This window comes from Gavia stellata, chromosome 5 (genome assembly GCF_030936135.1).
Source record: "Gavia stellata isolate bGavSte3 chromosome 5, bGavSte3.hap2, whole genome shotgun sequence".
Classification (NCBI taxonomy): Eukaryota; Metazoa; Chordata; class Aves; order Gaviiformes; family Gaviidae; genus Gavia; species Gavia stellata.
Genome location: NC_082598.1, coordinates 28816920 through 28841951, shown reverse-complemented (window position 1 = coordinate 28841951; position 25032 = coordinate 28816920). Strand labels below are relative to the sequence as shown.

Below are 25032 nucleotides of genomic sequence, written 5' to 3'. Positions count from 1 at the left end.
CATTTCCACAAAAACTCAGAAATCCTCAGTTAAGGCTCCCACAGCACTGCAACTTGACCTCCATTTTTATTTTTTGCTGACGTAATTAAAAAGCAGTATTTTATTTTCACTTTTATTTTTGCATGCAGTAGCAGCCCTTCAGTTACAGCCTTTCAGTGTTCTCCTGGGTACTATTTACTCTACATTGAAAATAACGTTTGTAAGAAATTGTTTCATGCTATGCATTACAACTGCGTATGTATATTTTAAAAGCTCTGTCCCACCAAGAATACTTTGACGGTTTGTGTTACCTCAAACAGACTGGCTTTTACTTTATTGACATTTTCCAGCGTGGATACTTAATGCTGCACAGCTGAAGCCAGATTTGGTAAACACTTGTACTTCACATTACTTACACTTCATTCAATCCTTCTGCCTCAGCTTCCCAAGTACAGCAAAATGAAGATAATAAAATTATTATCTTCAGAGAGAGGTTATTACAATTAATGTGTGTAAAATCCTAAACGTAATTGAAGTACACAGTAAAACTTCCAGCTAAGGATAGATAAAGATTTATACATCTTCTGCGATTTGGTATATTTATTGGTTTTTCTTACTTTTTGATTTTTTTACAGTACTGATACCATGACAGTTCAAGTAAGGAAAGGGAATCAGAAGAAACCAGTGCTTGAGAACTATGTGAAACATGATCTTAATAGTTATTGCTTTTACTTCTTTCATAGGATGTGTTTTTCTTCCTCTTTTTCTTTCTAACTTTCTTGACTCTTTTTTTTGTCAGTTTACCTTTGGCTTCCATCTTCTGAGAAATTGGCCTAGGCTAAGTCAGATAAGGCTTCACTTTTAACATTTATGACCAAGGCAAGTTAGAAACGATGCTATAATAGCATTTGCTGAATTTCAGAGCGCTTCATGTGATGATGACATCTACATGTCATATTCTTTGCCTGAGATTTTTTTCCCTAAAAGAAGCATCAGAAATAGAAACTATATCCTTACCCTTTCCTGTTCCTGTTTCTTTGTTTAACCTTCAAAGGCAGTGATTCAGAATAACTTAAGAGCTCACAACTATAAATGAGTCAGCCACCTCTCCTCCCAACAGAAGGTTCTTCTTTAAAAACTAGACTGTTTGTCAAAAGCACTAGGCCTCCATTGATTTAAGCACTGATGGAAAATCAGGCCTTTGAGTTATGTGTTTACATGTCAATTGAAGAAAAAAATTTTATAATTCTAGTGGAAAAAAACTTGTTCTTAATTTTTCTCAAAAAAATAGACTCTACATTGGTACACAAACACATGTTGCATTGAACATTCTTTAGCTGAGTATATTCCTTTGGCTTTTTCACAAGCACTAATGATCCAGAACTGTTTGACTCTCCAGTGGGCTAAGTGTGATGACTTGTGCTGTTCTTGACAGAATGTGAGTTATAAAAAGCCTGTAACTGTGGTGCCTGCTGATTGAATTGAGAGTCCATCTGAAACTGTGCTTTGTGCCTCTGAATTGCTTTCAGTAAGTTACTAGCAGGACACAGTGATGTGTTTTAATACAGACTTTATTTGATGAGCATGTATTCTTTCAAAGTAATAACTACAATATTTGTTGTAAAAAAGGAGGATTCATTTTTTCTTTTCGTAGACACTGATTCTGATACCCTGCGTTCAAATTTGTAATTCAGAGGAATCTTTATTGTAACACTATGTAAAGTAACAAAGAAGAAACAAGGCTCAGGCTGCTAACACTAACGGATGGTAACAGGAATAATTCACTATTTACTACATTTCAGCTTCTTTTGTCTTTAAGGACCAGTTTCCTTGTATGTAGGGTATAAATAGAAACTTATAAAATATTCAGAATTTTGACAGAAAATAGGACACAGAAATAAAAATCTGCTAGTTCATCTTTTGTGTACTTTCCTTTTTCTTTTTTTCCTGTCTTCCTTTGTTCTGTTTTCTTATCCTTCCTTTTCCCCCAGTCTTCTCATCTCTTGTAACTTTTCAGCTTGCCTTGTCCCTTTCATACCGTGTTTCAAGATGTTCTACCTACTCCCTCCACTCTCTGTCGCGGCGTGGCTCTCGTCTCGCCAGAGGAGAAGCAGCTCGGTGGAGTGCCTGCCGTCAGGATGAACCCTCACTTTGGGGGAGAGCAACTGGTTGCGTTGAAACTCACTGCTGTGACCATTGGCTGGAGCTATGCCGGTTTAAGACAGTTTTGGCAAGAAAGAAAGAAAGGTGCACGATTAATTTGCATCCATTCCTATTCCTGAGGCTATCAGGGATGAATTTGCCCCAGGACTTTTTCTATACATTGAAGTGCTTATCTTAATGATGACAGCCTGAAATGAAGCTCTTGCAGCTGAAGATTTGTGGATAGCAAGCCTCTTCTTCCCATCCATCCCCCCTCCACTCCCCAAGTCTTGATCCTTCACTCCAAGTATTTGAAGTGATTTGAAGTGAGTAATGCACACCAACAAGGAGAGTCTGCAGACTGTTGTAATAGCATTCAACGATATGTTGTGGTCGATTTGTTTGTTCTCAGCTCTGTTTTCTCTGCTCATTTCTGGTGGGAGGATGGATCCAGAAGTATGTGGAAATAATATGATAGAATATGGGATTTTTTTAAAAATTAAAACTTCAAATGCAAGGCAAGCCTGAAGATTCCATGTCCTGCAGTTTACTATATGCAAATTGTAAAGTCATTCCAATGTGTCAAATAATACGCCAGATGCAAACAACTGATAGAATAGGGTGAGGCTACAAGAGGACCATGCTTCCGACCATTTGGGGGGTGTATGTGTAGGTTAAGATTTGCCAAGTGACTTCTTTGCTTATAGTAGGAGTCCTTCAGATTATACCAGTGTAATTGAAATTAGCCTTGGTTCTTTGCTGTTGGGATTCTTGATTGTCAGTCATATTTTTGTAACACCAGTGTTTTTTGTGGAACTGTAATTAAGATTTTGTGTTGTCATTATAGTACAGGCCAAATTTCATAGTACAGGCCAAATTTCACAGTTAGTCCCTGCAGCGCTGTTTTACCCCCTGAAGAGTAGCTCTCTTGTCCCTTTTCCATTTCATCTCAGCCTGTGCCAGGTAACCATTTGGAGAGAATAATCTTTTTTCTGGAGAGTCTCCCATAGGCAATATGCAGTCACTAGTCTTCTGAACTGTACCTGTGGTTTCTGTATGATATTTCAGCCAGACCCATACTTCATCCTTTTTGAATACTAAGAACAGTGCAGACTCAGCACCTCTTGTTGTCCACTGACTTAAAATTAGTTGGTAAGATGTTTGGAGTAGAAATCAACTGTGCTTGTGTATGGATGCTGCATATGGGATTACAGAAATCTCTATGACACAAATAAACATCTCTCAGGACATGCAGGGGAAGTGTCCTTTTGAACTTTCAGAGTGACTTAAGAGTCAGCCTTTATGTATTTGCTTAAAAAGCAGGGATGATCCTGGAAAGAAGGTTCTTTTGGGTAGGAAAGGCTTTACAAAGTCTTGTATTCTAATAAGCACGTCTGGTGTTCAGCTGGAGAAGGAAATTCACGTTTCCTTAAAGATGAGAGTGCAGGAATGTGCCTCCCCCGTGTACCAGAAGTTTTCTGCTTTGGGTGCAGCTACATCCCTTTGGAAATACACTGCTCCCCATGCAGTCGCTCAAGGAACGGTCTTGCCTTTGCCTGGTGGTTGGTGGAGCATCTGCCGTCACGGGTGAGGACTGCTGATTTCTCCCAACAGAGGGCAGTGATCATATTGTTGGCCTCAATACAATCACAGAATCACAGAATCGCCGAATCATTAAGGTTGGAAAAGACCTTTAAGATCATCAAGACCAACCATCAACCCAACACCACCATTAAAAGTAAAAGCTGCCTATGCCACATATTTGTCAAAAGGTGGCTTTTAGGAATACAGAAACTATTAACTATCCATACTAAATGATGATTAAATATGGAAATCATAATATAACAGCAGGATCACTCATATAACAGGCAGCTGTATTATTTTTAGGAATGGGAAATTCTGGGGTGACTCAAATTACAGGTAGTTGTATTCAAATATTTCTTTTCCAGCCAGCAGCTGGCTTTAAGGCGGAGAGTTCCTCATATTCACTGTCTTGAATGCAGACGGTAGCTGGCAACTGTTGTAAGAGATTTCCTGCAAGTGTGTGCTATCCCTCTTAGTGAATACTGTTCCATTTTGAACCTAATTGAAAACTGAAGATAGAAAACTCAGCAATTATTTTTCCCTGCAGTACAATATTTAATATTCTGATTTCATGGCTGTCTGACTACAATGATTAGGAAGAACATTTTCTTATAGTATTTACAGTACCACAACAATGTATCAGGAGCATCGTGTATCAAGGGAAGGAACTATTATGTTAAAATACATGCCACTTAAAAACATACACAATTAAAAAGTAGGATGCTGTTGAGTGTTACATTTGGTGTAGTCAATAATTGCTTTGTAAGCTTTTTCTTGTCTTTAGTTTTGAAAAAGCTATTCAGGATGAAGAAAACAGCCTTGAACTAGAAAGGCTTTAATAGGAATGATCTGCAACAACAGAGAGAACACCTCTGCAACAAAGGCATTTTATGTGTAGAACTGTACTACCATATTAAGTCCAAGAGAGTGTGGTTATTTTTGCTGGTAGAGAAGTGGGAAATATATGTGTAGTTGCTGATGGTTGTATAGTCCTTTAACTGAAACAAACTACTCAGTGGGACAAACTTGTCCGATAACCTCTGTGTTAAGTGGGGTAGAGACCCCCAGTATTTAGAACAGGATACTGGTTAGGAGAAGTAAATAAGGACAGAAACTTGTTCAAAATGTCCCATAATTTTGCATAGAGAGTTTGAAGAAGTACTATAAATTTAAAATGTTTGCTTGTTTTTTCTTTTTATATCAGATAGTATTACTGAAGTCTTCACTAACATCTATGTGACCAGTTTTGGACCTGTTTCAGATACTGATATGGTGAGTTTCTGAATCTTTTGCTTTTATGGTAAATGGTGTAAGATACATATTATTACCTTTCTTTAAACTTGTATTCAGCTTTTACTTATTGTGGACAAATTGGGAATAATTTCACTGATGTCAGGAAGTGCCAAATCGCAGTAGTTCTAAAGACGGAAATTGGTTTATAGACCTTACATGATAAGTACACTTGTATTAGCTGTTTTGTTGGGACCAGTGAATCTTCTGATTGTACCCACTGACTGTTCTTTGGTTCATATTCTGGAGCAGTTTTGAGATGGGTGAACTGGTTTCCTCTTGGATGAGACTAGAGTGAAAGGTGCATTGTAAGAGCACGCTTAATGTTGACACCAGTCTGAGGGACGTGACTGGAGTCAGTCCAAACAAAACTTCTTGAAAGATGTAGCTTGGAAGTTGGGTCATCAGCACGATTGTGGTGTTCCACAGATCTGTCCTTCATAATTTGCACTATTTAGTAACCATTTAAAGGAAGTCAGTGACATTAAAAAGAAAGAAACTGTCAGAATATTACTCTGGATTACAGTCTTTCATGAAAACAGCAATGGAAAAAACTCTGAGGCAAGGAGTCCTTTGTAGGCTCACTGCAAATCATACACAGATTAGGCAGAATGTGTTGCTCTGGGGAGAAAGATCTTCATGGATCTAACATCTCTAAAAGGAAAGAAGGGAAGGACAATCTGAAAGTTACTTTAGTTGTCCTTGCCATTCCTGCAAGAAATCATTGCCTGCATGAAATTATTTTTGAAGTGTTTTGAACATTCATGATTATATATGAGACATATAAAATACTACCTATGTGTATCTATAGGCATTAAAAACCGAATATTTTTTAAAACAGGCAATATTTACTTTTTCTATGAAAACTTTCAGGTTATGCATCATACAAAACAGGAAACACCTTGATGTTACAAGCTAGGTTGCAATGAGACTAAATATTTCATGGTACAGTGTACATTTTAAAAGTTATTTGCTGCCTGACTAACAGGTAGTCATAGCTTTGGAGAATATATTCTGGTTTTTTGTGTTTGTTTTTTTTGTGTGTGACAGTTTCAGTTTTCAAGATTTGTTTAAATTGTGATGAATACATTACTGAGGCTTCATATGGAAAGTTGTTTCATTGGAAAAACAGACATTTATTTTCATTTTGTCACTCTATATGTTACTGATCCTCTTGACGTGTTTTCTCCTAATGATGTTAAGTTTCTGAATTTATTCTTGTTTTATTACTAATTATAAAAAACAAGTATCCACAGCTATATACAAAGGTGATATGAACATCTTGACCTTGTTAGTCTAGTATCTCATGACTTCACAGTGTTTACACTTACAGTATTCCTGTGAAATGGGAAGATGTTGTTAACCCAATTTTAAAGATGTGATACTGAGGCACAAGGAGACTTACCCAAGGCTGTGCAAGTCATTTGTGCTTAAATGGGAATTTAATGAAAAGCTCCCTGAGCCTAATCCCTAGCTCCTGAAACACTTTTGACATCAGTGTGTAAATGTGTGGAGAACTCTGGGTGTCCATTTGCACAGACAGATATGACGGCACAGTAAGGGGTCAGGTCATTTGATGCTAAAACTCCAACAGCTCTGTGCAGAGGTGTTAATTGAAACAGGATGCAGTGCATCAGAACAGCAGCTGTTACTTAATGGGTAGGTCTATTTGCAGATAAGTAGATAGGTAAGAGCAATTTTATACTTACTACTACAAGTTTCAGGGTTAATTTAGCTTGTTCAGCTGATAATTATAAAATAATTTTGAAACGTATGAGCAGTCAATTAGAAAATTTCACCATGTGAGTTTTGAAATAATAGCTTCCAAACTATCACACATTCTGTCAAACATGAATGTGACATTAGAGCTTTTACCATGAGTACTCTTTTCATTTAGGTATTGCATTGCTGAATTGATAATGTGAGCTACTATACAGAGGGTTTGGTTTACTGATATTTTCTTCTGTCAATGTTGGAAGATCTGGAATATTCTCATTTTATAAGCTTCCTCCTTAAAAGGCTTCATTGGAAGAATAAGTTTGACGCTTGCCTATGTCCTCCTAAATCTCCAGAAGATCCCAAAGTGAATCTCAGATCTTTTCAGGAAGGTTGGGTCCCAGTCCCTGAGGTTCTCTGCTTTCACAGTGTGAGTGGTGAGGCCCTCAGTCACATCAGGTTTTTAGGCTGGAGACTGCTGTTGCCCAAAACTCTCATAGTCATTACTGCCAGTAGGATTCCTTCCCCTGGGATTTTTCACAGCAACGAAAGTCAGCAGATGTATGACTGCACTCCTTTGCATTATCTCTTTGCCAGTTTGTTTTCTTTTCCCCTTGGTTAGCATCTTGTGAAGAATAACAGTGCTTAGGAGAAAAGCCTGTTGAAAATGGGAAGGGGACTCACTGCCATGGAGATGATTAATATATGTTTATAGTATGGAAGAGGGAGGTGGCACACTGAAAATCGTGGGTGGATCGGAGCTAAGGACACAGTTGTTGCATAGCAGTGTTGATTCACAAAGTTGATAAAATGTCATTCTAACCTTTGTTGTTGAATTGGTAGCAATTTGTGAGGTTTCATTTTTCCTCACTAAGTGTAGTAGTTGCCATTAATGATAATATAGTATCGTGTGCAATCTGTGACTCAGGATGATTGCTAGAATGTAGTTTTTTATTCATATTCCCTGTATTTTTCCAGTATCACAATTTTGCCAAAAAATAATTAAGTCCAGGGGAACTTGATCTTTGACTGATTTTCGGCTAGCTGAAGTTGTCATTGATAAATTTAGAAGGTAAAAGCTGAGATTTTTCTCCCAATGTCTTAAGAGGCAAAAACTTTTGATCCTTGTTGTGGATTAACATTTTGACTAAGTTAAAAAGATGCTACTCTCTGTTCTGCCCAAAATAGTCAGCTACCAAATCTGTTGACTCTTGGCCAGAACTCTATTGCAAACTGTGCTTCAAATGAACTGCTGTGCCTAAAATATTGGTGTATCTATATTAACTGTGTCATAAAAATGCTATTGTATGTCAACCACAGTATTTAATGTCAAAGGAAATGCCAATATACAACAGGAATTTTCAAGTTCATTTTGCAAACTAATGAAAACCAAGGAAGGCAAACCAAAACATGGGATTAAACAGATTTTACTTTCATGGTTCTGTCTTTCTGAGCTGTTATTTCTTTGAAATGTTTAAGTTCAGTATTATGATGCTATGCCTTATAGGCTTCCAACCAGATCAGTGATACAAATTTATTTTGACATTAGCCTGAGAGAAGAAAAGCTGCATTGTTTAGAAAAACAAACAAACCAAAAATTGAACAGAACAATTGAAAAATAAAGCATATCTGAATTTTCTAAAGAGTTAGAAGGCTAAATTATGATTAAAGAGGCTAATTAAAACATTTGTAATTAAATGAAAATATTTAATATTTGAAAATTCTGAGGTGAAGGATAATTTTGGTTGGATTATGAATTGTAGTATAACAAAATGGAAATACTTTAAACATTAAAACTGATTATTTCTCTGTTTTTTCAAAATTAATTATTTGAAGTCTGGTAGATTGATGTATCTTTATAAATAAATATGCTGCTAACTCTGATTTTAGCACTGCAAGCAAGGTACTTTTACAGCTTTTTCTGTGACTTACGTTCTTTCCAGGCTCTCCTGACACTTCGGCTTCTAAATTTTCCCAGGTAGCCGTAAGTGCTAATGTCCCTGATAGAAAAAAAATGTAAATCATAAATGAGAAACATATTTACTTTTCAAGCAATAGTTGTTGTATGTAAGACAGAGCATATAGGCACTGAGAGCCTTTATATGAGGTCTGCTGTGAAGAAAGCTTTGCCAAGATTTTGCCAAATTTTGCCTCAGAGCAGTCTTTCTAATTGTCACTGGGAACAGTCTTTCCTGCTTTCCTACAACACACAGTTAGTAGGTGGCAGGACCTGAATCAGTTTTGCTTGAATATTAAAACTAACAAGCTTTCTGAAAGTTTTGTGTTTCAGCTTTCAACCTTAGCTTTTCATTGTCTTTGGGGAGTTTTGTTTACCATGGTTACATTTTTGTTTTTCCCCATTTGTTTGTACACACAATTTTTCCGAGTTTCTTGATAAACCTCTATTTTGTCACTCTAGAGTCACAAAACATGAACGTTTCTCTGTAGAGATGGTCATACCCAGCTAGTTCATTGTTACACACACTTCCATCTTGTCAGTTTTCAATTAAACTTTCAATAAGCATTTCTGATTTTTCAAGTACAACCAGAACAGAAATTTTCAACGAAGCCTGAAGGTCAAATCCAGAAAGGACCAAAAGGGTTGTTACAGCATCTCACTACAACTGAGGATGGTTCTTTAGAGACAGTGGCTGAACAGGGAACCATGTATCTTTTTTTGTGTCCGTTTTTCAGATTACCTCATTCCTTTTTGTATTTCAGATTTTGTTTTTTTTCTAGGAAACTTATTTTTTAGCTGTTTCAAAGTCTAATTATGAGCTATGGTTCTTAACTGGAGAGAAGCTTTACAGGGGTTGTATGATATGTAAGTCAGAACAGAATAAGGGAATGCACCAAGATGATTTTTTTCACAAAGATTAAAAAAAGCACTGCAATTATTTTACTGTAGCTTTTATTTTAACTCAGTAACAGAAAACTAAAGTGTAAAAGGCAAACAGAAATGATAAATACACTTGGCTTTCTTGGGTGTTGGGGAGCATCTAGGTTGTCTTTCTATCATTTATATGTTTCTGAAAAGTCAATAAACTGGTTGCTGTATTCCCTTTTATTATAGGCTCAGATCGTTGCCTTTGCAAGTTGAATCCATAGGCTGAAATTTTGAGGAGGATATCTCAGATGATCTCTTGCAGAATTTCTGTTGTTTTATTCTGTTGGGAAGGCTTGTTCTCCTGTGCAGCATCCTGCCAAGTGGATCAGTATTGGAGATTGATTTGTCAGAGACTTTGTCCAAGCCCTTCACTGACATTAGCTCTCAGCGTACCTCGTTTGGATTCCTGTCCCTGGCACCACGCGTCCATTGTGTTTCAGGGTTCTGCTTTCTCCATGTCTGAGTAAAAAAGGCTAATGAGAAGTGTTTGTATTTTCAGTGACAGCAGTGTGAATAATATCCTGTAGTCTCTTTTCTAAGTAAACCCTATTTGTATCTTTCACATTCCTCTCTTATCCCTCCTCAGCGCTTATTTTAGACTCGGAGTTCATTCTGCATCAGGTCTATGGAAAGAAAGAGAGAGAAAAATCATTCAGAGAAGGTCCTTTTCATAAATGGATATGAATAGGAAGACATTCTCTTCCCTAGACACTATCATTCAAACTGGTTAAACACATTTTTTTCCAGATTTTTTTCAATGTTTAGATTAAATGCTTAGACAGAAATGACTGAAGTTGGCAGACGAAGCAGAAATAAAAGGCTTGAAATGAGCTCTTCAAATAGAGGAAAATCATGCTACAATTCCCTAGAAATATACCACATATTTTTTATAGTATTAAAGGTCGTATATATCTGGCAGACATTACTTATGTGTTTAAAAATGAATACATATTCCTTTGAAATGCAATGATGGGATAGTGTTTAAGTTTTTAACAGGGCTGTTAAGGTTTTTGATAAAAAATAACCAACCTTGCAGTTTCAGACCACAGCCCTCCTTCATAAGGGAGTTTATTCAGAATATTTTCAAGAATTCTATTCACCAGTGTATAAGATCTGCACCTCCCAAGGACCTGAAAGGAATTTCTGGCTGTGTGCAATTTCCTTCTGTGTTCTGTGTTTTGTACACCTCAGAAGGTAAGTTTTGGAAAAGAACAAATGGACTCAGTTTATACATCTGTGCAATGAGATTTGATGTTAGATACATAGCTTGTGAAGTACTTTTACAGAGCCTGAGTAGTCAGTGTTTGTGACTGGAGTGTTGAGGGGTTTTTGGGGAGAGGAGAATTGCATCCTGAACTCTTTCAGTCCTGATATTGTTAGACAACTATTTTTTTTTTAAGAGAAGAGATAAGTAGTAAGTGAGATGGAGATGGTAGAAACATTGTTTGTCCCATCTGGTAGACAGGTCTAGGTAAAGCCAAGCCATACAATGGTGTACTTCAAGAACTATGGGGTTTTGCAGACTGTTGTAGTGTGTTAGCCCTTGTGTATGCCATTTGCACCATGCGTAAATCTATCCTACAGAGAATTAAATGACCAAGACAACAAACTAATGATTTGATCTTCCCACTGTAAAGCTGATTTCAGCATTCACTCAAAAGCTAGATCCAAATGCTTAGTGAGGAAGTTTGGTAAATTAATTTGCAGAAGTTCCGTCACAAACTTGCACTCTCAAACCCACAATATACTCAAACTCTGCATATACTGGGCAGATTATTTTGCTTTGAATAATTGAATTTTTTTTGAGTCTCATGTCTAAAACTCCTTCTTCGTTTTCTTGGAAGTAGTTTTGATACTTAGTTGCATACCAACCATGTTAGTATTCGACAGTACTAGTTGCATACTAATATTGTTAATGTTTTTAAGCTAAACTGAAAGAAAAATTACATATTGCCTTAAGGTAGATATGATACGAAGAATGTGCTTTTTAAGAACTAAAATTAAGAAATTATACTAATGTAAAAATAAATATTAATATGAATCCCCTATATTAGCTAGGTGACATTTAGGTCCATGAATCTTATGTGTTTATCTCGTCAATGTATCAACCACAGTATTTCTGACTGTCTTTAAGGAATCAATAAAAAAAATGTGTGCCATTTTCCCTTTCCTTATTTTTATTTTTTTGTATTTGCCTTTTTAAAGTTTTATATTTTACAGTATTTAAAATTTGCTTTCGTGGTTATATATGTGTGTCAGTTAATGGCTTTAACAGTGGTCAAGAAAAAGCCAAACTTTCTTTAGAGAACTGACAGAGAAAAATCTTTACAAGTAAGGAATGAGGAACTCTGGCCTGAACTATTCACTAAACAAAACGTTATGTTCCAGAGGGTGGTTAATAAAATGTTCAGTCTGCTCCATGACAATACTGCTTGCTAATGGACACTCACATTTTTTTGAGATGTTTGAAACACTTCCATCTTTACTTCAGATGGAAAGACTGCCAAAATCTGCCAACCATTAGCTGAGAGGATGAGAGCACATTTTTTGTTGTTTGAACTTTTCCCATACAAATCTGGCCTTAGCAAAAAAGAAGACTGCCATGTAGTGAGAGGGATTGCTTATACTCAGGTCAGTTAAAGCTTCTCCCAGAAATACTAATGTCTTTTTTTACTGTGCATATTGTTATGCACAACAGCTGCATGTTAAAAGAAGAATGAAATTCCTTCACCATTTTATTCTTCAGACCATTGAACTGGCAGAGGCTCATGTGCTTCTTAACACTGTAGTAAGAATCTCATCATCTGTACCTAAAATTTCATGTAAGCTGGTATAATACGTACTTGAAAGATTATGTTTAATTGTACTGTGTTAGAGTCCAGCTGCGAAAGCACCATTTCAGACACGAATCAGGAGGAAGCATTTGCTTGTCTAGAAATGATCATAGGAGTCCTTGGTAGTCCTGGAAGTATGCTTTTGTGATTTTGTGGAGATACCGCACTATATACCGGAGAGTGGTTTGGTAACGTCCAGAGACAGCACAGGTTTTTTCGTATGGGAGAATATCTGTAGATTGTATGAAATGAGTACTAGGTATTAATTTGAGTCTTTTTTTCTAGAGCCCAGATGTGCGTTTCTAACAGAATGTTAGTCTTGCTTGGAAAGTAAATATTACACAGCATTTATCACAAAGTGGTACATCTATGGAATAGGAAATAATTCTAAGATCTGTATGTAGTATCTTTTGATAAATGCTGGCTTTTTATCTCATGGAATATATTCAAAATACTTTAATAGTTTCCTTCTTTTCATTTGTTTTGCACGGCAATCATTATAGGGATATTCGTGATCATAAGTAGAATAGATCTGGCTTAGGAGGGAACATGAGATCAGTGAATATAGTACTGGGATGCAAAAGGCATGGGTTGTATTTTGCTTTTCATAATCACTCTGTAAATGGACTGGGACAAGTTAATTTCATCTCTGTACCTTGGCTTCCCTTCATACAAAATTGAGATCCCAATACTTCCTTTGAAAAATGCACTGAGGTCTCTAGCAAGAGAAGTTATTTAAGACCTATGTAAGATTTTATTGCTCTTGTGGTAAACCGAAGGAGAAGGTGTTCACGATCATTCACACCAAACCTTGGTTTATTCCCTGTTTCCATCTTCTAAATGGGATGTTCTGCAAATAAAGATTTCCAGCATGGATTGGATGGAGAAATTAGAATTACCTGTGGATCAGTCAGAGATTTATCAGTGGGATCTTTCAAGGCTGCAGCTCAGATTCTCTCCTGCTTATTCCGCTTCCTAAGCAGTTGCCATGCATCAGATGTGTTTTTTTGAAATGTTGCTGTTTTGATTTAGTGGCATTTCATGTCTGCTTTTTTCCTATTTTGTATCTCTTGTAATTCTTTTTATATATATGTTGGAAGACAGTGAAGAAGCGGGACCTTTGAAATTCTTTATTGATGGAAACATTACAAAACCTTAAGATTTATATTCTAATCATTTATGTGCAGGGATATTTGTAAAAGGAACCTGTAGGACTTATCACTCACTTACATGAATTTCGATGGGATTTCAAAGTTTTACTGCCTCAGGCTCTTCTTTCCACTTATTTATACCTCAAACATCAATCTTATCATACATAGCAATGATTTATTGGCAAAGCCCCTCAGACAAAAGCCACAAGGAGGCTTTTAGGGCAAATGTTTTCCTTGAATTACCTGGTATTTCTAGCCAGATATCATATATTCCCCCTGCTTCAAGCACACTGTTCCTGCTGCTCCTGATCCTCCATAATTTTATGCATTTTGTGACTTTCCCTGGTCTACAACTGAACTGATAGATAGCTTGGAATTTGTAAATGGGATTTTAAGACACGCAATATTTAGCAAGTAAAAAAACATATAAATCAGCAAATAAAACAGGACAATTGAATGTGATCTATCATAAAGAAATGGGAAAATTACTTGTCATGAGGCAGTGTCTCAGGCCTCATGTGATGAGAGACAGTAAAAGATCAGGTATAATGTCAAAGAAATACATGTTTTAGAAGTGCATAATTTTGTATTTCACAGACATATTTGCTAAAATATTATGAGAGATAATAGCAACTGGTATTAAAGAAACCCAAGCAAATTAATTTTCAGTGTACTGTAGTGTTAGTTTTAATTAACATTTGTTTGAATAACTATAATTTTAATTAGAAAAGTGAGAAAATTGTACTGTAGTACAATGTAAGACCTCTTGATACAGGTAAAAATCGCACTTGTGGTTTTTGTCAGGTTAGTTTATAAGTAAACCATTACATCGGTCCCAAAAGATCTCCCCAAGTACCTGTCACAGTTCCTAATGACAACTGCTTTCTCTCCTGCCCCTGCCATGCTCCTTCAGGTAACAGAATTCTCTTTCCTTTATTCCACATGCTCATCTCAGCCTCTGGCCCTGACTTGGGAAAGGTCCTCACAGCTCCTTGGCTTGCAGACCAAAGGAGCTGAAAAGGGCTGCTGCTTCTCACTGCCTACTCAGCACTCCTTTTGTACCACCGTATGATTGACTGAGAAAAAACTTAAGCCTTGTTAATCAGCACACAAGGGAGCCAGCAGAAAGTGATGGGGGCGATAAGTTCCTTGAAATCACTTTTATATTGAAATCACTTGAATATTTTATATTGGTGTAATTTTATCAGGACTTGTCCATTCAAAGATAATTTACTTGAAAATGGTTTACATAAACTGTAGCATTTGCTGAGTAATTGCAATAGTATGTTGTAACATACTAATATTTTGAAATCATGGGTACGTTTCGCACCTGTCCAACAAAACTGAAATTGCACCAAGGTAGCATTTGCCAATACACAGAATACAGTTTGCTTCTAACCAAGTTTTTAAGCTCTTCCATTTCCAATTTATATGTTGTGCTGACAGTGGCAAACCACTAAATCCATTTACAGATCAAATTTGAAGTTACTTGATAAATTTATATTATCAATGTTTAATCAGTATCTTGTTTGTTTGTTTATTTGTTTAGAACAGCAACAAAACCCAGCAGATGGGTGACCCAGCGCTGGGTGAGACAGGCATCTGGTCTAGGTCATCACTCTGTTTTCGCTTGTGTCCTTTTCTCCAGCCTGTACTTCCTTCCCAAGATTAGGCATTGGAGTGAAGTTCAGCAGACAGTGTGTGTCACCTGTTTATCATCAGCTATTGTTCCCTACCTATGTACTTTTGTTAAGAAAATCCATACCACTACAGAGCCTTACTTTCCCCTTGTCTTCCTTATATCAGCCTGCCTGGATATGTTGTACCCTTTATGGGTAGCCTTGTTTCCTTCCTTCCACTCTCAGCCGTTCTCCATGCTCTTGAAATGTTGGGTTCCTCTCCTTCAGGTGCATCTGCTGCAGGAACTTTTTAATATCCTTCTGCGTATTTTTTCTTACTTCTTAATGTAAAATAGCTGTGTTTATTGAAATTATCCTTGTCACACATACTATGTGTATCAGGTACAGAAATCTAAATGTTGGAAGGGTTTGATATGCAAACAACAGCTAGCAGTCATGAAGGAGAATGTCATACCCTTAATAAATTGACTTCCTGTTCATTATTCTCAGTATTATAAAATTCTGTGTAATGGTTGTTTTCCCTTGACAATTTTACCAAGGGAATTTTTGCAACCAGAGCTTTTCTGTTTTGGCCCTCAAAAAGCAGATTAATGTTTCCTTGTGTGAAAAAAAGCATATCTTTATTCCATTTCAGGAATACACAATAGATGTTTTCTTCCGTCAGAGATGGAAGGATGAGAGATTAAAGTTCAAGGGCCCAATGAACATTCTTCGATTGAACAACTTAATGGCCAGCAAAATCTGGACCCCAGATACATTTTTTCACAATGGGAAGAAGTCAGTGGCTCATAACATGACAATGCCAAACAAGCTTCTACGAATCCAAGATGATGGGACTCTCTTGTACACCATGAGGTAAGTCTTTTCATCTGTTCTCTACTCAAGCTATTTCTTGATGTGATTTTTCCAGAGAACAATTAAGGTTCCAGGAGGACTCTCCTTTGTTTCATTTCTGTCCCAGCAGAAGGAAAGCTGGGAAAATGTACATTTTGTTTCCAGTTCTGTTAGAAGTCTGTTGGCTGATTATGAGTTAGATCTGTTTTCCTACATGTTCCTCAGTTTTCATACCTCTATAATGTATGAAAAGGTACAGAACACCTGCATAAAGTGCTTTCAGACCTTCAGATGGGAAGCACTCTGTAAGAATTGTTAAGAATACCCAAAATTTACCAACTCCATCTTAGAATGATTAAAATAGTATATGACTTTTACTTGTTACTGCACCCATTGTACCAACCATGTGAGCCCTTAAGCAGATTTATTATTAAGATCAGTGGCAATAAAAAATAAAGAGGAAGAAGAAAGGATTAATAAGGCCTCAAATTCTTTCCAGCAAGAGCTACAGGGAAAATATGTCTTACTCTGTAATAACTGTTTCTTTATATCTAATTACAATATTTTACTTAGAGTTTTAATTTTTGCATCCTGTGCATGATTAGCAGCTAAGATAAACATTTAGCTGGTAAAATGTATTACATTTGCTTAAAAAATAATTTATGAAAAATTATAAATATAATGTATACATAGGCATAAGCAGCGTTTTTGCAAGACTGATTTCTTCTTCGATTGCTCTTTTTGCAATAATGTTACCTATATGAGTTTTTTGGAAATTTTTTGTCCAAATTTCCAGAAACCCCTGACTTAGTTGCTTTGTTTTTCTTTGAGAATATTTAATAAATTGAATTTCTTGTGATTGTAGACTTAAAATCCCCAGCCTAGTAAGATATAAAATGTGAGCTGTAAAGAAAACATGTACTGTGCAATTTTTTCCACGCAGCCATACCAGCATCCCGTAAGCCTGATTTTACTATACAACACTCAAACCCTTATAGTATTGAGTGGTGATGGGTAGACTGCTAATGATGTTGAATGATGTGGTGGTTGAAGAGGTTCAGAAAAGTTTGCTGGAAATAAATTGAGACCCCCATTTATAGTATTTTTGCTTGGGCTCAAATCAGTATTTGAACTTGTATCTGTATAAACTGACTGAAATTTTTTCCTTCCAGAGGTATTATAATCAAGAATCATAGAATGGTTTGGTTTGGAAGGGACCTTAAAGATCATCTAGTTCCAGCCCCCCTGCCATGGGCAGGGACACCTTCCACCAGGCCAGGTTGTTCAAAGCCCCGTCCAACCTGGCCTTGAACACTTCCAGGGAGGGGGCATCCACAACTTCTCTGGGCAAACTGTTCCAGTGCCTCACCACCCTCATGGTGAAGAATTGCTTCCTAATATCTAATCTAAATTTACCTTCTTTCAGCTTAAAGCCATTCCCCCCTTGTCCTATCACTACATGCCCTTGTAAAAAGTCCCCCTCCAGCTTTCTTGTAGGCCCCCTCCAGGTACTGGAAGGCTGCTAGAAGGTCTCCCCAGTGACTTCTCTTCTCCAGGCTGAACAGGCCCATAATCATATGCTATAAATAATAAGAAATACTGTTTGAAACCATTATGAATATTTTTTTTTTAAAAACATAAGACGGGTCATGTCAGCTAGAATTAACTAAGCGTTTTCATGACTTATAAGTATATTGCTTCTGAGGGTTTGAGATTAATGTGTAAACTGTTTTCATTGTCTAGATTTTAAACAGCCATTTTTATCTGTCTTTATCTAAAATGACAGTGTGATTTATGTCAGAGGTTCATGCAGTTCTTTCCTTTGCCTTCAGCTGTTTGCTGACTCCTCTGTCTCGCTGTGCCCCTTGACTTCAGAAAAACTGTCCTGGGGAGTGGGGGAATAGAAATACAGATTTTTGGGTGAACGGGCGGGAGAACATAGTGGGGAACACAATGACTATGAACCACTGGGAGTACAGGAGGATGTAGCTGATGTTTGAGGCTGGATGAAGAGGAATGAAGACATCAAAAAAAAAAATCTCTAGCCAGTGGCGACTTACAGAATAAGGAGAAAGAGAGCTTTTTTTTTTTTTAATTAAAAATAATTGGAAAGAAAAGTCTGTCAAAAACTTTCTTCAAACTGTTTTAAATTATTTTTTATCGTATTAATCCCCATATTTGATACTGGGTTATTGCTGGGATTTTTTCACGAACAAAAGTGAATGCATTGTTAACCTACTTTCACACTTATACATAAATAAAAATAACAATCACAAGTAACATGGAGAATGAGTAGCAGCAATCTTTGAAAGCACACAAATGGGGTTTTTTCTACATCTTCCATTCAAACTGTAAAAAAAAAATAAATTCAGAAAACTGTGGAGCACAGTCCTTTGGCAAATTAACTGTGTTTTATGTGCTTTTGTAATGAGCCTTTGAGAGCCATATAATCACACATGTACCTCAGAATATTATGAGAAGAAAATGACTGTCCTTAACAACCGCTAGTTACATAATTTATATTTTCATTTAAGTGGCCTTTCCTCATAGTTTTGAGGTCAGCTCCTTCAGGTTTTTGATGTGATAAGTCAATGCCTTCCAAAGGAACACATAAAAGGGAAGAAGCAAGAGCTGATTTAAATTTTAATTAGTTTAATATAGCATTTCAGTTTCATCTCCTAAATCAGCATGAACTCTGTTCATTTCTGTGGAATTGATATTCTTGTCCTGTTAACTGACTTAAATGCATAGTGGTCTTTTGCCTTTTAGGCTTACAGTCCAAGCTGAATGTCCAATGCACTTGGAGGATTTCCCTATGGATGCTCACTCATGCCCACTGAAATTTGGCAGCTGTAAGTATATAATGAGAGGTATAGCCTTTGGTTAGTGAATATCTAACATTGCTCAGCATCATTTTGTTTCAGTAAGTTGTTACATGAGAGGTTTAAAACACATGATAGTACTTTTTAAAAAATTTGGAACCTGACACATCGAAATCTCTTTTCTCTCTTCAGTGTTGTTCTCTAAGGCATTTTAAAGCTTTCTTGACTCCAGTTAACAATAAACACTATGCACCTAATTCAGCACTGCACTGATCTGCTTTTATTCCAGTGTGCAAACCGTATGAATGAATGCAGACCTGGGTGCACGTAGCCTGTCAAGTATTAATAAAGAGCAGATTAAAGTCTTCAAAGAATGTTTGTTTTCATTTATTGAAGCATTTATTTTCTCTTTATTGTTAATGATATTTGTTTTTACATTCTTAGTCAATGAAAGCATCAACAAGTGGCTTCTTGGGATAAAAAATTTCACTCATTAGCGCATCTGCATGTTACAGACAGGTGGACTTTGATCTCACTAGTATTATTTTAACAGCAGCATAACTTCATTTACCTATATTACAGCCTTCATTTTTCTTCTCCATGAATTAGGATCACATTATATGTATTTCCTGGATTTTGTACACTAAAAGGTTTTCTTTCTTTGGCTGCAGCGTACATTCTCTGCTGGGCCCTGGAAAGGGAATTTTTTTTTTAGGAGACGGGTTAATACCTTTAAATTCTGGCCGATTTTACATTAACTGCAGCCACCACAAGTTACAAAACAGGTGATATGCTGCCACTAAGGACAACATTAACCAGATGAACATTGTCAGAGCACTGGGCACACTCTCTCCATAACCCTGACATATCCCTTTTCCTTGGAGTGTGGAGCAAATTAAACCAAGCCTGTATTTCTGATGATGTTTCCACACTAGAGGGAAATCTTAGCTATGGAGATAAAAGATCATTAGAATTAATAATATTTGTATCATGGAGCCTTTTTTGGTACCTAAATGTTGCATTTTTAATACACAATACAGCTTCACTAACTAACACCAGAGATGTTAGCCGAAATCGGCTACTGACTAAAATATTTACATATATGTGCGCAGCAAGGTATGTTTGATTTATAAGGTGCGGGAGGAAAAAAGACTCATATGTAGCCTCAAAACAACTTAAAAACCCTGTAATAATGAAGGTGATACTAAGGCCAAGGGGCTACTTTATAGTATGACTTCATTTGCATTCCTAAGTTGGAAACCCTTCTGACTAGGTATATTAGACTTTGTGTGAACAGTTTCTTTTTTTTCCTTTTTTTTTTTCCCCTCTCATTTGTTTGGTTGGGTTTTTTTGCTTACTAATTTGTTCTTTGTTGTCTGCCCATGGTTTCAAACTGTGAGCAATGTGATTGTAGAAAAGCTGTCTTTCATTTCCCCTGTAGTCACTTGTGTGCCAGCCTGTTGGCCTATCCAGGGGACTCATATTTCTGTGCATTTTGAATAGCTTCATGCTCATTTTATTTCTTTACCTAGAACTCATTTCTAGACTACTGTGCACTTTTCAGCTGTTATTCTGGGATAGAATTTGAGTAATGAATAGTGGTGAAAATAAGCAGGAATCCTGAGGATTTTGGCTTAGCTGAGGCAAGTCTGCCAGTGGTATATATTTGTCACAGCTCTTCATATGCTGCTAATCTTACATTGCTGGGAGGATCATTGGCCTGTACGAATGTCTCAGGGGTTTTTTTTATACATAAGAGAAAAGCCAAACTGAATGTATTGGAGAAGCTGTAGCTTAATAGATTGCCTTTCTTTATCCTTATCAAAAAGTCTAGCCAACAGTGGGGAGGATGGGGACAAATCAGAAATTGGCAATAGTGCTGGCTTGCATTAAAGCAGAGGTCTTCTTGTGGGAAGTTGGAAAGATAGAAAGGAAGTGTTAAAAATCTCTATACGCTACCCACCTGTTAGATTTTGTTAGTCGTGCAATTTGTGGCTAGTTGCATGAAGAAGCTTCGTTCTGCGCCTCCAGAAATTTCTCAAGTAAAAATGTTTGCAGCCTGACAGAAACGTTGCTTTTTTATTTCACTTCACTACGGTTACGGTATAAGACTTAAAATGTTCTTGTCTCAGTCAATCAAAATAAGCACACAATTTCTTCCATCGGTTGTTTACCGTTTTCCTTTCAGACTCCATTTGTTAGTAGGGTATTAGACTGGAGAAACTCGCAGGACATACTCAATTTTTTTCTTTCTTACTTACTGGAGAGGCATTAATGCTATTTAAAATACAGTGTTGATTTGCTTTCATTCTAGTTTATTTTGACAGACCCTAGGCTAAATGTATGTTTGGTCATGAATGCACTGAGAGAGCAGCATGCTTAATGTCAGCGTGTCCTACATAAAGATGCCAAGGAGTGAAATTTAAGAGGGTACGCAGGGCAGGACACAGAGCCGCTACAAGTTTGTTAAGGGCATTGTCACTGAACCTGGCTTCCCATATTTAGGCATGAACTTCACCTAATAATAAAATGCTTATGATACACTCCCAAAGTGGAGAGTGGGGACAATGGAAAATCAGAACAATATAGGAATGAATTTGCAGAAATGTTGTGTGTCCTAAATTTTGCAAATTGTTATTCTTTTCATCTGGCTTACCACAAGCTTTAGGATACATATAATATCTAATCTCTGACAAATTTTTTAATAGTGTGGAAGAGATGTTGTTTGTCATTTAATAGCAATGAATTATGGTTAATAAGATCACAAATGAATGTCCTTGTTCCCATGCTGCAATAGGCATTTACCCTACAGTAAAGCTATTTTAAATCGCCAAACATTTTTTTTTACCATATAATTTTAAATTTTCGGGGTGGTGTTTTTTTTTAAAGTAAGTAGCTCTTCTAACTCTATGACTTTTGGTGGAAGCTGTTTAATTTAAATTGCTGACAATGTATTTTATCTTATTTCCCACAGATGCGTACACAACTTCAGAAGTGACATATATTTGGACTTACAATGCTTCAGATTCAGTGCAGGTGGCACCAGATGGCTCAAGATTGAATCAGTATGATCTTTTAGGCCAAACAATTGGAAAAGAGACAGTTAAATCAAGTACAGGTTAGTAAAAGATATTTTGAAGAAAAAGGCACTCACTCGGCTATGAAGAATATAGGCATTGCTGGTGGTGTTAGAATGCTAACGAAAAAAAAATGTTGCAAAATGTGAGATATTAGGCATTGTCTATTAATGTATCGTACAAGTAACACAAAGCAGCACTTTACTGATTCTTTCAAGTTAATAAGTAATTGGTGATAGCAGAGGTGATCTTGACTCCAGTGACTGTTTTTTAATGCTACCTGGAGCTCAGTCTTGAATCCTAATGTTTGTAACCCAAGACTGGGATAATTGTTTAATTTCATATGGTAAATGACACTTTTTGACTATTAAGTGGTGAAGCATGCAGGTTTCAACCATTTTTTCCTTCCATCATGTATTTGGCATTAAACACTGGATTATTCTACCAGACTCTAGGCTGTGTTCCTACATGTGCCAGGCTGTAGTGGACTCCCATGATTGCCTTCTGACTGTAAATTAAGTTCTTAGGGTGCCTTTGTGTGAACGCAGAGAGTTGCTTATGTGCAGAAGCCTGCAGGACTGTAGTTCTTGTCAGGGCATACAAGAGTTCTTGTAAGTTCCCGAACACTGATCTTTCCTGGAGTTCAGTGGGAATAAGATGAAGTTGTACTCAGAAACTTTCTTATACTTTGTAGGATGCTTTCTACTACAAAATATATTCTGTGCAATTTAACCCTAGCACAATTGGTTCACATAAACGTACCAAACTTTCTCTTACCAAAGAAATGGACTTTATTAAGATAATGACCTTTTGTTTCATTGTATTTTGTTTGTTTGTGGCACCTAGGTGAATATACAGTAATGACGGCTCATTTTCACTTGAAGAGAAAAATTGGTTATTTTGTCATTCAGACTTACCTCCCCTGTATCATGACTGTCATTCTCTCTCAAGTGTCATTCTGGCTGAACAGAGAATCTGTACCTGCCAGGACAGTCTTTGGTGAGTATACTGAGTAGCATTAGCTTTGTTTGCAACATCTGAAGCTGTTAGGAAGCATTTCTGAAGTCTGCTTGGTAAAGGCCTTTTTCATTCAAGTTAGTGTGTTTGTAGAATGTGATACTGTTTCTAGTCCAAACAGCTTCCAACTGCAGCTTACAGATCTCCTGAGAGTCCCAAAGTTTTTGGAAATTAGCACATACGAGAGAACTGTCCACATATCCTTGACTCTTTTAAGAGGAGAAAGTTTTCACAGAATGGAAAAAGATGATAAGGTTTCTATTTAAAAAGTAAATTTAGATTATTTTCTGAAATGTCTTACTTACCCTGATATTATCCAAATATTTTGGTACTTGGTAGATAAGCACATTTCTAAATATATTTCTAAATTAAGCTAATTAAATTTGAATTTGTTGAATTATTTGAATGTGTTAAACTTTGCAAGCTGCAGTTCTTTAAAAGAAACCCTATTCTGGGGGTCCAGGCAAAACTTTCTCACTAATTCAAATTGGAGTATACTACAAGGCAGCAAACAGCTTCAGCAGCACAAAATAATGGTGTTTGTCTTACAGTAAGTTTTTGCTTTCTTCTTTGTTAAAGCAAAGTAACAAATGCCTTTCTTATTTGCATAACTTAAAGTTCTTTTAATTCATTTGCTTTGAAAGAAAAAGAGACTAGCACAACAAAAAGCAAGTATTTTTGCATGGAATCAGCCATCAGAAATGCTGCATACAATCGTATGATTAGTCATCAGTAAACACCATGCACATTTCAAAAAACAGGCCAAACTCAAATGCATATTAAGTATGATGCGCGGCAAAGCACTTACTGTCTTTCCTGGTAGAGAAAACGCCACACAAAGCATCATGAAAATTGCAGGTTTGAATATGAGCCTTACTGAAGTCAGATGAAATGGGTCAGTGGTTTTAGTGGGACGAGAAATCTACCATGTTTTCCCAGGCTGTTATCAGGCAGGTTTGTTTTTTTTTTATTTCTTTCTTCAAAATCTTCCATGAATTTGTCCATTTCTGCTTATCAAAATGCACATTCCTGTTTTCCAGCCTTGCAAGTACACTGTCAAATCCTTCTATGTCTCTGCCTTTGCCCTTTTCTGTACTGCCTCCTATACGTTTAGGACAGTGTAACTGGTTTGTCCATAAAAGTCTCAAATCTTCTCTTCCTAAAATGCATTTTCTGTTACTGTGTTGTCAGTAACAAGGCACTACATCAGTAACAAGGCACTAGGATAATTTTCCTGGAATGTTGTGTCCCTCCCTGCATACCTTTCTTGTTCTTGATTTATTTTTTGTTTCATTTATGTTTTTTCGGAAATAAGTAATATCTGCATGGCAGCCTGCTGCTTTACTCTCCCAGGGGTTTAGCATAATATGGGTAATGAACAGTGTCCTGTTTCAGGGTGTCTTGAGGGAACTGGGTAGGACGGCGGCGAGAACAGAACCACACCACCCACTGCCATAAAATCTAAAATCTGTTTACTAAGCACAGTGGGTATATCGAGGAGACAGCAATTTCTATGCTACTATTTTATTTCAGCCACACAGACATGCACCTCACGCACCGGTCAGGGCTCTGTACCCTCCGGACCAGCTTAGACTGGCACTCTGAACCCCGGGGAACAAGACATGTCCAGGCTCTGCCTGATGGAGCAGCCTAGCCCCTGCATGCAGCATTTGCACCTCAGGCTTAGCCTTCTGCATTGGATTGGATGTCCCCTGAGCAGCTATTTCTTAACATTGTTTTACACTGTAGATGAGATTGTCAGCATAAGCTGGCAATGGCCTCTCTAATCACGTAGCCCCAGGCGAATCTCCCAGTCTTCTTCCACACTTGCTGGCAGCAGTTGTCACTGGGATTTCTGATACCCTCTGGTCTCCTGCCCAAATGTGTTACAAAAATGTGAAGTTAGCTGCAGTTTCATAACGAAGTTCGTCTATTGCTTCTTACTGTTTTTTGGTTTGTACTGAATTAATCTTGACGGTTAGAGCTGGGCAGGTGCGCCCAAGGTCTCATTTGGGTGGTACTTTCAGGTAGACTCCACCCAGTGACACATGAAGTCCTT

At 37.0% G+C, this 25032-nt stretch overlaps 1 protein-coding gene across 1 annotated transcript in view; it reads left to right on the top strand.

Annotated features, from left to right (window-relative positions):
- GABRA2 (gamma-aminobutyric acid type A receptor subunit alpha2) overlaps window positions 1-25032 on the top strand; it is a 56704-nt gene that overhangs the window by 21002 nt on the left and 10670 nt on the right. Inside the window, exons 3-7 of the mRNA XM_059817464.1 lie at window positions 4910-4977; window positions 15858-16078; window positions 18827-18909; window positions 21854-21997; window positions 22803-22955. Of these exons, the coding sequence (XP_059673447.1) occupies window positions 4910-4977; window positions 15858-16078; window positions 18827-18909; window positions 21854-21997; window positions 22803-22955 (669 nt within the window). The remainder of the gene's footprint in view (window positions 1-4909; window positions 4978-15857; window positions 16079-18826; window positions 18910-21853; window positions 21998-22802; window positions 22956-25032) is intronic.